General features: G+C 35.2%; 1 protein-coding gene across 1 annotated transcript in view; it reads right to left on the minus strand.

The window, feature by feature from the left end:
* LOC136835425 (uncharacterized) overlaps positions 1–16,114 on the minus strand; it is a 54,541-nt gene extending 38,427 nt beyond the window's left edge. The window contains 9 exon segments of the mRNA XM_067098947.1: positions 645–803; positions 3,034–3,177; positions 3,688–3,831; positions 5,029–5,158; positions 5,920–5,981; positions 6,905–7,004; positions 7,195–9,486; positions 10,741–10,871; positions 15,576–16,114. Of these exon segments, the coding sequence (XP_066955048.1) occupies positions 645–803; positions 3,034–3,177; positions 3,688–3,831; positions 5,029–5,158; positions 5,920–5,981; positions 6,905–7,004; positions 7,195–9,486; positions 10,741–10,866 (3,157 nt within the window). The 5' untranslated portion in view covers positions 10,867–10,871; positions 15,576–16,114.
* Positions 16,115–17,209: the final 1,095 nt, after the last annotated feature.

Consider the following 17,209-nt stretch of genomic DNA (forward strand, 5'->3'; position numbering starts at 1 on the left):
TCATCATCCTGAAGAGGCTAGAGGCTTTGAGCTTTGCTAGGACATGTCAGATTAGGCCAAACAGTGGGAAGGTTTAAGTGTCAATGTTGCCAAAATTGCAAAATATAGCATTCAGTTTCCAGGGTGCTGCTCTGGTTGAGCTGAGCAATAAATAGAATTTGAAAGAAAATTTACAATTACAGATGATGCAAAAGACAAAAGCTATCATGAAGGCCACACAAAAGAAGTACACATCACCAACTGTATTCTTTCATCTATCTCATTCCTACGTACTCACAAATGTCAATTCATAGCCTGCCGTTCACATGCACTGCCTGAAAGTGCTCATTCCTGAATGCTTCATCATAGGTAACTTAAGATGGCTACCTCCTGTCTATCACTGAGCAAAATCACGAGATAGAAGGTCAATACTGCAAGATTCTAACTCTGACCCTATTGTTTTCCTCCAGAAAAATTACCTCTTTACTGAAAAGTCCACATTTAAAAGTCTTGTTTACATTCGAATAGGAAATCAATGTAATCTGAAACTTTCCTATAAAACCCACAGTGACATAATCATCATAAAAACCTAAACATTAACCCTGATAATCTACCCTTACAATTACAAAAGGAACATATCTATTCCTAAAAAAAGAAAACCTTACCTTCATCAGAAGTGTCCACAAGAAGCAATCTTTCATCTTTCTGAAGTGTAAAAGTGCCAAGATGGAAATCTTCCTCATTTGAGCTCTCTACCAACATCCCTTCAAGAGGTCCAAATCTTGTTCTTTTTGGAATGGCTTTACGAACAAACACCCCATGCTCTGCCGAAAAGAACTCTAGTCACAAAATTTTTTCCTTACATCAAATATTTACTTAGACATTTAAATTCTCTTTCAAATATAAGTACAAACACAAAAGAAATCCATCCTAACTAGCATCACAGGATTCTCCCAATTATATCAGTAGGAAGACAGAAAATATCAATTACCATAATTTTCCAAAATAAAAGTTGACATGAAAGCAGCAATATATTTTTGTCAAGTATGAACATGATAATTTATAATGTGCCCTTAATGTTTTATTGCATTTATAAGAACAAAATACACATCAGTACGTGAAAGTCTCCTCTAAAAAAAAAACAACTTCACCAATCACAGCCTTAAATTCTGCATATCTTCCACAAGAACCCACCATGTTGTGAGTGTTTTAGGCTTAATTTTTTATTTACCATTCAGTGTTTTCATTTCTTTTTGGGGCTAATTGTTTTTCAAGTAACTGAAAGTAAAATGTAGGTAGCTCTGTAATCACTGAGTATTTTGCTTGGTTATTCCAATTAAAGTTGCTCTATCTGAGTTAAATGTAACAAAGCTTAAGTATCATGCTAGCTTGGCATAAGGTCAACTTATTAAGCCATGTAATGTCCTGTAACTCTGTACATTGTGAGTGTTTTTAACAGTCATCTCATTCTTGTTTTCGTTTTCGTATTTGGGTCTTTCAGTGCTGTAAATGTGTTTATACAGTTATAGGTTTCATAACTTAATTACTTTAAAACAGCGATACTTATTTATTCAAAATTTTGTTTAGAATCTAAGTTCAAATTATAATGACTCCTTATTTTTACATAGTTGATTTTTATGGCCTTTTTTTTTTTAGCTTTTTTAATAATTATTTTAACTACAAGAATTTTCTGTAATAGGACGTGGTCATGTGCATTTGATTCGGTGATATAAATTGTACGTATCTGGTATCTTGTAAGTCAATGGACGTTGTACATTTCTAAAATATTGTAAAATGGAAATAAAGTTTTTGATTTGATTTGATTTAATTTTCTTCAGTTATACCTAAGTTTTGTCATTACAATGATTTAGGATCCACTCTTTTACTTAATGTGACTAGATGTTGTGTCCCTATCACTTCATGAATTTCCTCTATTTTTTCCCTTTATGGTACAGTATTCCCTCTATTTAAAACATGGTAGATATCCTTATTTTGCTCAATCCACACTCCTTTTTTTTTTAAAAGGCAAAATAGCCTTAAATTCTTTCTTGGCCTTTCATGAAGTTTGAAATACATTTTGCAGCAGATGAAAATGTGATGAAGTTCACAACTTTATAAGCAAAGTTATAATTTATCAGGTGAGGCAGAACTGCACAAATCAGTGCCTGCTAACACCACACAGATAAAACTGCCAAGGGATGGTGCATTAGGTGGAAAGTCTGAAACATTCGGTCAACAGATAAAGAGTTTGTACCTTTGATATTTCCACTAAACTTGGGAATGTTAGTAAGTGAACTTCTTTTCATCAACTGCTTTTCATATGGTGATTCTTTTTAGCCTTAAAAATAAGCAGCATTAACTTAATTCTAGGTCATTTTGCCTTTCCCACCAAGCATAGCTGGGTGAGAATGCTGAGGGAGTTATACCCCACAACATTTCACTTTTCAGATTTCCAAGAACACTACCTGACACATGATCTGTTGGCATTCAAGGGCTGGGAAAATATGCAATATTTTTAACTCCTAATTATGAACATATTTCTACTGTAAATATATGAAAATAAAATTAAGAAAATACAGTTTTACTGAACAAAAACTAAATACAGTACTAGCCTATTCTAACTGAAAGAAAACTGCTCAAGTGCTCTTTATGATACAGGCAGTCCCCGGTTTACAACGGGGGTTCCGTTCCTACGCTGCATCATAAGCTGAAAATCGTTGTAAAACAAAAAATCATCAAAACCGTCAAAAATCCAAAGAAACCTTACTTTTAGTGCTCTGGGTGTATTGAAAATGATATAAACTGCATTTTTATTGAGTTTTTCATTAAAAAAAACTCCAAATTTTGATTATTCAGCCATTCTGGAGCCATATTTCTTCCGTCGGATTGGCCTATGACGTGTCGTAACCATGGAACATGCGTCGTAAACCGGGAAATAATTTCTGATGAATATATTTGAAAAGCATCATAACCTCGGAACGTCATAAGCCAGACCCGTTGTAACCCGGGAACTGCCTGTAATAGTGAATGTGTGGACATCATTTTTCTACTTACCTTCTGTAAATGGAACTTTGCGGATTACAAGATGCTGTGCTGGAAGTGAAGCCCATGCTCGAGTCTTCACAGGTTTATCACATATGGTCTGTATGCGATAGTGCATGCAGTCTTGGGAGGACTTCGGATCACAGCTTATACAATCTAGTCAAAATAAATATATTTTTAGAAAAACATACAACCCATCTACCATTTATATGACTATATGTCCGATATTCCATGAACTATAATACATAGTTACTAAAGCACTTTTCCACTATATAAAATAATTCTGTTGAATAAATATTGGCCATATGAAAAGTTCATCCACATACAAAAACAGACTTTTCTTCCACTTTACTTCTATTTGCTAAATATTTAAGCAAAATTTGTTCAATGAAATTCAACAGTAAAACTTTCAAAGTAATGCTTTGAAACTTTTCAGAAATAATTAGAACTATTAAAAGATAAGTCTGGGTTAAATACAGAACAAACTAGGAGACCTTGCCTTTAAAAATTACCAAATATAGTTAGATTTCACTACAATATAAAACTAAAAAATACAAACAAGTGTGACAATAACAAAGGTCCAAACACTGGTCAGCAGTGGCACCCCAGATAAAAAGTAAATACATAGTTCATTGAAAAATATTATTAAAATTTCAAACAAATTACCTTCTATATCACAAGATTTATCAGTTACCAACTGATGAGAAGATAGCGAATTCCATCCTCTTGTTTTGATTGTTCTATCTGACATTCCCTGAATGTGATGGTGGGGACATTCCATATTATACATCTGCTCACATTCACCACACCCTATAAGATATGGTAACAATAGTCATTCAAACTTGCATAAGCCAAAAAACTGTGTGAGACAAAATCGTGACATCAATATATTCTTTTCATAGAAACATTTTCCTATATAATTTCTTCATATATATATACACATAGCCCAACATTTGTGATTTGTCTGGGCACTGCATTTTTTGTCTAAAAGACAATAGAATTAAGTAGTATTCCTGTGCTGCAATACCTGGATCTTCAAATACCCATGAGACATCTGCTTCATTTTGTTGCAGTTTTTATCAAAATCAGCAGGGAACTCAGAGCACGAATGAGAGAAAGGAATTACCATGTGAATTATACGTTTGCATCATAAAACTCTATTTAGTACCAAACTCTCCCACTAGAATCTCTCACACATCCATTTCTGCAGCCATCTAACAGGTTGAACGAGGCACCCTCAGCAATGGGCACCATGGCAAATGAAGGGAGCCTAGTTTTGTGAAGAGCAACTCTCGATTTCATAGAATTTGCAAAAGTGCATATCCAGCAGAGGACATGAACAAGTGTTGGCCAACAAGTTACCAGTATACAAATTCCCTGCAAGGCAACGATAATAGAGCAGCGGAAGTTTTTCCAGAACAAATATTTAATGTGGATAAGACCAGTCTTTACCAGAAGAAAATGCCAGACTGTTCATTTATACTTCAGGAAGAGAAGGCTATGCCAGCTTTAAAGGTTACAAAAGACTGACCCTTTTGTTGGGAGGAACTGTGTGGGTGACTTTAAGCTAAAACCACTACTAGTGCATCATGGGAGAATCCTTGAGCAGTGACGAACATCCCCTAGGCCTTTTCTCTCTCCCAGTTATATAGTTACTTATTACATACGTAACATAAAACCCCATGATTCATCCTTCTTAAAAAGCAAAGGCAACTGGTACAATAATAATGGCTTGATGCATATCAACTATGGTTTAAAATTATTAATACTAGTTACTTAATACACAGGTGACATATGAAAACCCTTCATTAAACAATTACATGAAGATACTATGACTGGTTTGACTTTAGATAATAGTTACTGACAACCGTAAAGTATGGCACTGACTAATACCAAAACTGATAAAATATTTTCTTCCTGATTAAGAACTAATTACATTCAGTTTTACATTCTACTTGCTAATACTAATAAACAAATAAAGTCCTGAATTTGTAGATTTCAACTTACAAAAATTTGCCTCTACAAATGCCTCTACACTTTTATCAGTTTCATTCTTCTCTTTTAGCTGTCCCTCTGAATGACTCTTATCAAAAGGAAGACTCTGCAAGTTCTGATCCATTCCATCAGTCTGCAAGATCTGAAAGATGGAAAAAAAAAGTTTTAAAACATTAAAAAAAAAAAAATGGCAGGAATAAACTACTCTACAGAAACTGGCATATCAACTAATCAAAGTATTCAAAACCTCCACTGAGCATAGGATTTCCTACTTTACAGCACAGTATAAAAAAAATTATCTAAATTCTTAAGTTGTCAAAGGAGAACTGTGAGTTACAGGTTCAGTAGGTAAGATCATTACAAATTTACCCCACAAATGCATGCAATTTTCAGTAAATCTACAAATCCTACAGAAACTTTTTTTTTAACATTTTCTTATGCTAAAATTACGCTAGAATAAATGACAGACTTTGTTACAATGATAGTTACATTCAGGATTTAATATATGGCAGGCTTTAAAAACTATCAAACTCATTATTACATCATGAAAGGGGGACTCACACCAAAGCCTGACAAAGACCATATGGACACTATGGTATATTAGTCCAAGTTTTATGAGCTGGCTATATGGCCACCAACTAAATGTGGCATCTGCCTAGCTCAGCGATACTTGGCATGGTCATCAAAGTGAATTAAGATGAATGGAAGAAGTTAATGGTAAAGAATTTCTGTGATTTTCCTGGAGGTATAGGCAGAGGCTACTAAACCATCCTATATATCAATGCTTATAACTTGAAGGTTATATGATATATAACAAAAATTTAATTTAAAGTAAAAACTTATTTTGCTATTATATGATGTATATTATATGATGTAATTTAAGGTACAGTAAAAATATCAAACCTGATCTGAATCAGTAAGCTGCGAAATGTGGTGGTCAGCTTCATCTCCATCTGAAGGTTTGCCTGTAAAAGTTAAAAAATAAAAACACATTTTTGAAAAATATCTATCTTGAAGATACAAATCTATATGAAAGTTAAGACGAGTTTCAGCAATGTAAAATGTATACACCGTTGGATTCAAACACTATCAGTAACAAAATAATATATCAATGTCACTATATACTATATTATAGGTTCACAATCCCTTATCTGAAACCCTCGGGGCAAGCTATTTTTCGGCTTTTGGAATTTTTCAGATTTCAGAACTGAAGGTTGCTCCTAAATACAAAAGCACCTTTCACTACTAACAATAACATTCTGCAAAACTAAAAAAATATACTGTACAGCATCAAAAAGAACGGTAAAATGCTTATATACTTGCGCATCATGTGATCCTTAAAATTTTGCTCCAAAACATAACTTCAATACATGTCATGCATAGTGAAATGCACTTTCAGTAGATTACAAGAGTACTGTATATGCTTAATGTGTGCAGGTTTCTTTTTCGGTCGATTATACTAGGTAGGCTTCCTATGCATTATGGATGTTAGCTTCAAACTAATTCATTGGCCTTGGAGCAAAAGTTCAGTAGGTTAAGTGTAAATCATCATATTCAACCAGGATTGCCAAACTTGTTGCTTGTGTAAGAATTCATTACTATTTCTTACAATTAACCCACACTTGCTGCTGCATGCAAAACACTTACAACAGCAGATAAGAGATCATAAACCTGTATATGTAAACATCACTGGATTCAAACACTATCAGGATCAAAATTACACACCAATGTAACTATACTGTATACTGTGTATCATATGTAAACATAACTGGATTCAAACACTATCAATAACAAAATTATACACCAATATAACTATATACTGTATTGCATATGACATTTGGTCATTTCATGAGTAACAACATTTCACATTTGTTAAACGTGTACATACCAAGAGTCAATGTACCAGGGAGAGAGTCACCGTTTGATGAAACCATCATTAACAAGGCTCCATCACTAGTCTCATCTCCACCACCAACCAAAAGAGAAACCTTGAAAGAAGTTACCAACATTATTAGAATCTATGTTATTAGTTTTAAAACATAAACAGCTTTTGCTCTAAGTGTAAGAAGACATAAGTTATCTGTAAAAAGTAGATGTTGTGATTGTATTTTCATAGCATCACATGCAACAAATATTCATGATTGAAAGTAACAATATATAGTTAGGATTGTTACATACTTGATCTGGCTGAAGATGCTGCGTTATTGAATGCTGTTGTGAAGACCCTTGGAGTGCCACAGATACTTCAACATCAGATGATGCCAAATTCAAATTCAATGAAGACCCCAGTGATCCACTAACCAGCTGTTCACCATTTAGTAAGTGGTGGCCATGATCCTCTACACTTGAGAAACCTCTATGACTCATGTTTCTTTCTGAATTTTCATCTTTTACTAATGACGTAGCACTAAGAGCATCACTACTCAACGAACTTTCATCATTCAGTTCCAACACATACGACGAATGATGGCTTAGTGGATCTATAGTCTGATTCTCACTGCTTCCAGCAATGTTGTCACTACATACACTGCTGCTTCCAGTTACTAGTGGTTCACAAGCTTCTGATTCATCTTCATCCACCAACTGATCAGTTCCCTCTGAAGTAGAGCACCCTGACAGGCCTACACCAATGTCTAACAACGGTAAATTGTTGCCTAATACCTCAACTGACGCATTTAAATGTTGTCTGCTGGAACCTGAAGGCTGACCTAAACCAAGACTTCTGGAAGATGGTACAGCTTGTCTACTGTTGGTGATTCTTGATGGGCCTGGTAAAGACACTCCACTTGGTCCTGGAATGGCTAAAGGATCCGAGAGATATTCTTCATTAGGAGGACTGTGAACACTTTGCTCACATTTCTCACCACCCACAGATGACAAATTAGCATCAAGAGAACTAGCTTGGAACTGACTTAATGAAAGAGATATCTGTTCCATAAAATGTTTAGTACTGGCTCTTCCACTCGAAAACATTCCTTGTGGACTAACAAGCAATTCGACATCTTCACTATCATCACTATTCTGTAATCCCACCTCTGAAGTGGATATCTCACCTTGTTCATCTGTCATAACAGGCAATGGTAACTGAGCACTGGCTGTCAGATCTTCATCTGATTCATCATCGGAAGCAGGGATCTCAGAATCCAATATCCCTCTCCCACTTGTAGAATCTACAGTAGAGTCGAGTATGACAGCACACTCCAAGCTAGGAGAGACAGGACTGCTAGGCCCAGAAACATCATTTCCTTGAAATTCAACTGGTGTTGGTGGTATTGAGTCAATATGGCCAGTGGATGATGAAACAATGCAATTGTCAGTAGGAGTACTTGGTGATCTTAATGGAGACATGTGGCCACGGACATTACTGCTGCTAGCCTCACATCCTGAAACCATTCCATCTAATGCCTCTGCATCACTATCATGTAAATTAACAAGAGGATTTCCAACACCAGACGGCCCTGGAGTTGGACTTAAGTGTAACCGTATATCAGAAGAATCATCTTCAGAACTATTACCATTTTCTTTGGATATAGGTGACTGAGGAATGTCTTTCAGTTTTGAAAGAAGCTGCAAAGGAAGAGTTAAACTTGGAAGACTACCATCTTGAGAATGAGAATGAACAACACTCCCAACTACTTGGGCTTCATTTTTCATATTCCTTGGCTCAAAATGAGTATTTAAACACTGTAACCCACTAGGTCCTGCTTTTGGCGACAACTGTACATTGCATGAACTTGGTTGTGTTATGAGTTTGGGTCCCTCTTCATGATTTTGTTGTGGTGATCTCTGGAGGTTAGCTGAATTATGGCGAGACAATACCCGCAAACCACTTGGGCCAGGAACTTCATCACTGAGCACACTCTGACTTGGCTGAGATAACAAATGAGGATTCCTGGATTCATGAAATGATAGTCTGTCATGGTTTTGTGTACTGGGCTGAGAGATGGATATAAGTGAATTTCCACTTAACGCTAAACGTTTCTGCTTTGCCCATATGCTCTCAGCTGGAACATGAACTTGAGTATGTTCACTTTCTCTAACTGTTACACGAGGAGGCTCCCATTTAGGTTGTACACTAACTATTGATGCAGGTGAAGAAAATAAACTGTTTGGTCCTGCCATGTTATTGGTTCTACTAGTGCTGACCGATGAACATCCAGCTGAGCCTGAATGTCTGTGAGCCTCAGTTATTACTAAAGATCCACTAGCACTTGAAATACTGCTGGTAACTCCAACTGGAAGAGTAGCCAAAGAACTGGCATGAGATATATGGTCCAAAGGTGAACTCTGATGATCAATAGAGGCTCCAATTTCATCTATAGGGTTATTATATGGTGGGGGAGGAGAGTATCGAGCAGCAGAAGAAAGGTTAGGGTCAAGAGGGCTGACACGACGTTCACATTCAGCACTTGAAGATGGCTGAGGTGACAGGCTTCCAGAAAAGGCCCCTCCTAAACTCAAGTACCCCACCTATAAAAAATTATCATTATTAATGAGACTATTGAAAATAAATTACAAAATTTACAAAGTAATCCAATTAGGATGATAAAGGTAAGAAATAATAGTGCGAGAAAATGTAAAATTACATCCTATAACCAATATCTTTAATAAGTGACTTTTTAGGTATTAAATAACTAAACTATAAATATTCTCTATATTTTGCTTTCTCATTGATAAAATGCACTTAGCTTCACAAATTTTTGCCATAATAATTAGAGGGATTCTTCAATTCAAAGGTACACCTGGTTTTTTTAACAATTCCTGAACTGAAACCTAACAATGGAATTAAATCATAACTCTGGTTCTCATACTACTGAACACACATAGTAAACATTAATGATGCAGATTGTATATACATCATTAATCAGAATACGCTTGAATTACACTAATGTGAAGGGAAAAAATTATCTTAACATAATTTAAACATATTACTATCATAAACCAGTTTAGATAGTCCACCAAGTAGGCTAACACCTTTCAACTCTCATAAGGCTCACCCAAAGGATGAAAGATGAAAGTTACAGAAAAGTACAGTTAAAGTTAGACAGTCAAGTTCAAAGAGACTGAAAAGGCAAACGTAATGTACCTAGGGTACTTTGCATTTGTGGAACTGTTGCACCTACAAAATATTTATCCATTCTCTCAACAGATCATTTAATTTTTATTACATTTTATTTTGAGTTTCAAAAGCAATTGTCTATTGTTTTATAAAAAAAATATTAACAATGGAATTCTCATTTCACTATATGGATTCCTCCTTGCATTCACAAGCCTTATACCGTAAACCTTAGTTTGTATTCAAATACCTTTTACAGTAATTCTTCCTATTTATAGGATACTTCAGCAGACTTTGATCATAGGCCTGCCTCGTGAGCACTACAACTTTAACATACTGTATTAGAATGTAACAGCAACAAAAGAATGCAGTATGCACATGCCAACCCATGTACAAACTGAGAAAAACAATATCATACATGAAAATTACCATTTCCTGTGGTTAGTTTCTTTTTTATAAACAATTTTCTTTTATATACTAGTCCCATTAAAAAATTCTCCTATTATTGAATATCAAATACCACAGGATATACAAATATTTTCTCATTTAAAGTATTAAAACATATACAGTATATTTAAACATATATAATCTAGTTATCTATTAGGCTTGCTTTCATGGTAAAAATTCTAATATTTATCAAACTAGGACTGCATTATAGTACTACTAACTTGGTGCTGAAGAGGTCTGTGATTCCAAAGTTCACCATGATCCACATCATCTTCATCTGAATCTTGTGCAAGCTGACAGTTTCCTGATGATGACATTGCTGATCCGCTCTGGCAGTTGCTGGACATCTTCCCTGTGACAAGAGGATAAATAAATGAAAACCAGTTCCTTAGAAATGCTGGAATTTCAATTTATCAATACCAACACTTTGTATCAGTGGAATTCAAATCACTTGGGGAGGAGGCTGCTCTGAAAAGAAAGTGTATGACAACTTCTTCACCTGTTATTACCAGTACTCAGGTTTCCTTCACTATTTAAGTGAACTTATCTCTACATTCAACAGTAGTAAAGGTAGAATCAAAGAGTAAGATATGTAGCTGATGGCATTCAACATTTTCTCCTCACAACCATGCATTGCTTGAACAGATACAGGAAATAGATGAAGACATACACCCGATATGGATTCAAGCAAATATAAAATAAAAGAAAATAGTGAACAGAACTTACTGTACACGCCATATCTTAAAGGGAAATCCAACAGACAATCAATGATGCTGATGAAGATAATATTGATTAAATATCTCTGCTGCTATTTGTGGGAGCCGAGTCACATCAGGAGATACATTTAGCCTATCTGTCTTATGCTGGGTTGTGTATCTTATGTCCAGTGCTCTTGAAATTTGGGCAATTATAGTCTGGCATCCCACAGTCCTAGTAAGAAATTTTGTTCCTTTCCTATCTTTGATTATTTACCTTTTAGTCTATAATTTATTAATTTTTGTATAGTTGTACATTAAATATACCTTACTAGTTACAAAATTTTCAATTGAATTTTCATCTATTTTTCTCTAATTAAATATTCCTGATTGACTACAAGCATTTCAACCAAAGTATCATCTCTTTTTCTCTAATTAAATATTCCTTACTAGTTACAAGCATTTCAGTTGAAGGTTTCATCTATTTTTCTCTAATTAAATCCCTACACCTGCAGAGATACATGCTAAGCAAGTACACTGCCTTTTAACATCACCCATATTCATCCCGACTATCAATATGCTAATAAATCACAAAAAACATGACAACTGTTAATCACAAATTTACTTTCCTAAAGCAGAGGAGAAGTGAGGTCCCTTGACTGGGAAAACCCATAACAGAAACAGCACCCAGGTAAACAACATAAGGGTGTAACACATCAAGCTTACATAAGGGTGTAACACATCAAGCTTACATAAGGGTGTAACACATCAAGCTTGTGACTGATCTATTACTGATGACACTGATTGTGAAGAGACTGGCAAAATCTTTCACTTGAAAACCAGCCAATGGGACTAGAATTTAAAATGTGACTCGATGGGCCATGGTGTGAGAGCACTGACATAAGATCTTTGACAGGCTAATTACTAAGAGTGAGAGGAGAATTTTGAAGGATGCTGGTCTTTGCCTGAGAACTGGTCAGCAGCTTTATATCAAAAGTCAGAAAAACTAATATAAAGTTAACAGAATGAAAGAGTAACAGATAAATGAAATGAAGGTTGGCAAAACCTGACAACCAACCAGTAAAACTAATGTTAACATTTAAATACCCACATGGAGGGATATACTGTACAGTACAGTGTGCCAGTCTTTCAACATGTATATTAATGAAATGGGCTACTGTATTGCTATGGCAGGACTCTCACAGGACTTTCATTTTAAAATCAGCAATATCAGTTTTTTCTCTTTATACACCTAACTGTTATTGCATAATTCCTATTATAGTCTGTGCTCTCTCTCTCTCTCTCTCTCTCTCTCTTACAGTCTTCTTGTTTTGAACACAGAAAATGATAATCTGTCCAGGGTATTGGCAAAATAATAGATACAAGAATTCATATTTCCTTTATCCAAATTTTCTACAAAAACTACTTGAAGTGTGGCTTGAAGGCAATAACCAACAACTTCCTCATGAAATCAGACAAAAAATGGGAGCCAAACATTAGGTATACAGCAAATTACCAAATGCCATTCCGGACACTACCACAATTGTGATTAGTTAAATGGGTAATGTTCTTAAAGCAGAAGGCAAAATGATGCCCTCAGCAGACCTGTGTTTGAGCATGTTTTAACTGGCGACTGCTAATAATTCATAAACTGGTGAGAACAAAGAGCTCTTGTGTAGATTCACAATCCCTCTTAATAGCTTCCTTAGGTCAAAAGGTAATATTCTTTGACATTTGGTGATAAGGAACTGAAGATGACAATATTGTTAGCAATGAGGTCTTGTAAACCTAATTGTATAAATGTGCAACTTTAAAGCAGACACACACAGTGAAAAAGTATTAAAACTCCTGCATCCACAGTACACACTGACATGGAGGGAATGGGAATTGCAAGTAGATCTACGATACTATTCAGTCTGGCAGCTAGGTCATTGTGAATAAATCCTTGAAGAAGGAAATATGAACCAATAACAAATCAATGCTGTAGCATGACATAAAATTACATACATAATATAATTGTCTTACAACTCTGAAGAAAGCAAATACTTGAACTATGAAGCAGTTCAAGGGGAGGACTTAATTACTTTAATAAGAACAAGGGATCCCACTTCAGAGTGAGAGTATATTCTCTGTCAAAACTCGGACGTTGTAAAGAACAGCAACCCAGAGTACCTGAGGGTTGTTTATCTTAACAAGCTAATATTTGGGGTGGCTGATGTTAACAAGCTCATTCTGATACTGGCGGTGCATCTGTTTGTTGTCGGCCAAATGGAATGTCCCTTCGCCGTGTTCAGTACTGGGGGGTGGCTGATGTTAACAAGTTCATTCTGAGGATAGCCAATCTTTACATGGGTACTCTGGGGTTGCGGATCTTTACAACGTCCCAAAACTCTCAACAGCATTGCTCTAGTCAATACTGAAAATGGTAATCAAAGCAACTAAAACCGGTACACAAAATATTTGGACGACATCTAAAAGGAAAAGTAGCGTATCTGACAATCTGTGTACGATATCTGGAATGCTGATGAACCTATTTTCCTTAGTAGAATACAGATGTGAAATATATATGAAACACCATGCTGGTTAGGAACTGATCACAGAAAATCTGTAAGTGTAATTTTGATTTTAATGATTTTTATCACAGAAAATCTGTAAGTGTAATTTTGATTTTAATGATTTTAAGTAGCATTTGGGCAAAAATTATAAAGATTACTTTCAGTAATGTAGTAAATTACATAAAGGCTGCAACAATGCAATTCATTTTTACTTTCATAGCCATAACACAGCATTATAAAAATTTAAAACTATCTTGGCTTTCCTTCCTGAGAAATCTATTAATACTCAAATTATAAAACATGTTATGATTTATGATGGCAATCATTTTTTTATAGTACAGTATAATACACTGTCCTAAAAGAAAAACTTACTTCTACACAGGTACATAATCTATTTTTTATCCTTTTATTTCAAGTACCCTGTATGAAATAAAACCTACCATCTTACCAATAAATGGTCTTAATTTACATCTAAACAGCTAATGTTAATGATTTTATACAACTCAAGAATTCACTAAGACTCATTCTTCATTCCTTATTGTAGCAAAATGAAAAATGAACATTTTTATTTACACACCTTGTTTTCTGAGTTAACTTTTAAAACCAGGTGTAATGCTTTTATCACTGTTGCTCTTGCTAAATACTACATTTTGGATTTCTCTCTCCAGATATGTCCTCAAGTATTTTTTTTTTTTGGCAATGTGAAATATATAATATTATATATACTGATTCACTATAAATGGGAAGCAAGGCATTAATAAACAACCAAACCCTAAAACCTCAGCATAACCACATACAGTAGTCATGGCAGCCTTCAGGGAAATAGACATCTTAGATAAGAATTAATAGTACGAGGCATTCTGCTATATGATCAGTATTTAATCATATGAACACCATATTCTTTAGAAGCTTGAACTTCAAGTCAATGGCCCCTGTGGACAGAGTTCATCTTTAAAATAATAATAATAATAATAATAATGAATCAAATTCCATTTACAGCCAAGGCTAATCACCAAGTATACAGTAGGTTAAGATAGCCATCTTTCAAATGCACTACCCATAAGGTAGTCTGAGAGAAATATGTTAAAATAATTTTCAGGCAAGTGAAACCAGCCTACTGTGATCATAAAAAATACTGTACAGTTTAGCATAGTAGTATAGGCTACCTTAAGTAATCCTACCAGCTCCATTTGCCTACATGACTACCAAGCGAAACTTTGAAACTCTGGTTGGCTAGCCTAGCGGTGCTTATCGAAATGACCCAGGTTAGGTTTGCCTAGCCAAAATCATGTAAAGATATAGGGTATCAAACTACCCAGCAAATAAATTTGATCAAAACAAACCACTCATCCGATAACAAATGTAATTACAAAGGCGGAAGAGTATTCTGATTCTAAGATATGTACATGAGATGACAATCTTCTGAGGGCATCCTTATTCTGGCAGCGAATACCCACAGGACAAAAGATGTTTCCCAACATTTTCTCTTTCCGAAAACACGAAGCAAAATAAGAGAGAAGGCCAATCATAAAGCTTTACTGGATGGGACCCGCATCCTTTACAGGGGAAACCATAGACCAGTTAGAAATAGATGTTGGTGGGCAGTCATCCTCTCGTTACCATGGTCTCATAATAACTGCGAAGAGATCAAGTTTTGGGTCAAGTCCATTTTGCCCTGGTCGGGGGAAGACCCTTCACCAGATAGCAGCCATTTTGGAAACCGATTACTGTGCTTTGACCACTTCTATTGGTGTTACAAAGAAAAGTTATGATAAAACCCATATGGAATACATCATTGAAACTCACCCCGAAAGTAAAAACTATTCCTTCAAAATTTCAGGCGAATACACACACATAAATGTCACTTTCTCCCCTCTTCGATTGGGGTGGACCTGTCTGACGTCACATAAAATTATTGGAACAAAACAAAGAAGAACAATTTCGTAAGATGTAAACAAAACGCTTCGACAGAATCCACTCCTCCGTTTTGTATACCATATTTCCACATTATGACAACAAAGATAACATTGAATTAAAATGTACATTGACGATCATTTACCAAATAATTCAATTTAATTCATTTTTTCTATAGAATAACATAATGCCAATTTTGCTTAACATTTTGCTTTCACATTTGGTTCTTCGTATTGGAAGGGCGACCTTGATTGTAACAGTTCTTGGGGAAGCGTTCATTATTCTCTCATAATAAGCTATACGAAAATTGAATCCAATAGCGCATCCCGCATATTTTTGAAAGTTTCAGATGTCTGTAGTTCTGTTTGGAATGAGGTTGCTAGCCCATGCCCTTTCTTTGACTCCCAGATCACCGTAGCACCTTTGACAACGGGTTCGTCTGCTTAGGGCAGGTCGGGATCCAATCATGGACCTTACGTACATGAGCCTAATGCTCTACCATGGAGCTACACCACCTTACTCTTTTCAGCATAAGTATTTCGTTCGAACAGGACAAACATCATTTCCGGCTCGCAAAATCGCAAAGGAATATATAGCCTGACAAGTAAGTGCGGACTCACCTTGGATCCAAATTTAGCCTGATTGTGAGGTAACTTGAAGAGACCATTAAGTCTATTGCTGTAAAGAGTTGTGGTCTTTAATGACAGCCCCTGTTGTCTTCATTATTACTGCCAGTTACATGCTACGATCGCCACATATACTGTGTGTATACACACACACATATATATGTGCGTGTGCTGTCGCTCAGTGACAGAACTGGGCTCCTCTTTCTTACAATTAAGCATTCATAATAATCCAATTTCTCTTCCACTGCCAAGTCTCGAATTTAATGTGTGTGACTGATAAATTAAATATAGCCTCTGTGACTGTGATTTAGGCATTAACAGCTTCATACATAAATAGAAGACTCATCAGCTGCGTACCGAGACTTCTACAAACACGGTGCTATTTACCCTTTATCTTGCATGCACTCTCATTCTCCCTGGATATGGCCCTTCATTTCCAATTTTGATTTCAAATCTCTATTTCTATGAAAAAAAAAAAAAAAAAAATATATATATATATATATATATAATATACACACTATATATATATATACATACATAATACACATATATACATACATACATACATACATATATATATACATATAATATACACTATATATGTGTGTTCTGTTTCATTTCAATTACATCATGTTTCAATTTTTAAATAACTCTTACGTTTTTTATTGCCCACTCTTGTTTTTTTTAATATATTAAATTTTGAATTCTGTTACTTACATTATAAAAATTATTCAATACTTCCACTCATGTTATTATAAGAGCCATTACATATCGCTCTCTTAAGTTAACTGTGCCTGACAACCAAGCAGAGCTTAACGAAGGACTGTTTCTTCCTCACTTTGACTTTTTTCATTATAATTCCACTCCTGTCTAAATGCCACAATGCCCTCGCCTTCACTC

The sequence above is a fragment of the Macrobrachium rosenbergii genome, chromosome 55 (assembly GCF_040412425.1).
Source record: "Macrobrachium rosenbergii isolate ZJJX-2024 chromosome 55, ASM4041242v1, whole genome shotgun sequence".
Taxonomy (NCBI): domain Eukaryota; kingdom Metazoa; phylum Arthropoda; class Malacostraca; order Decapoda; family Palaemonidae; genus Macrobrachium; species Macrobrachium rosenbergii.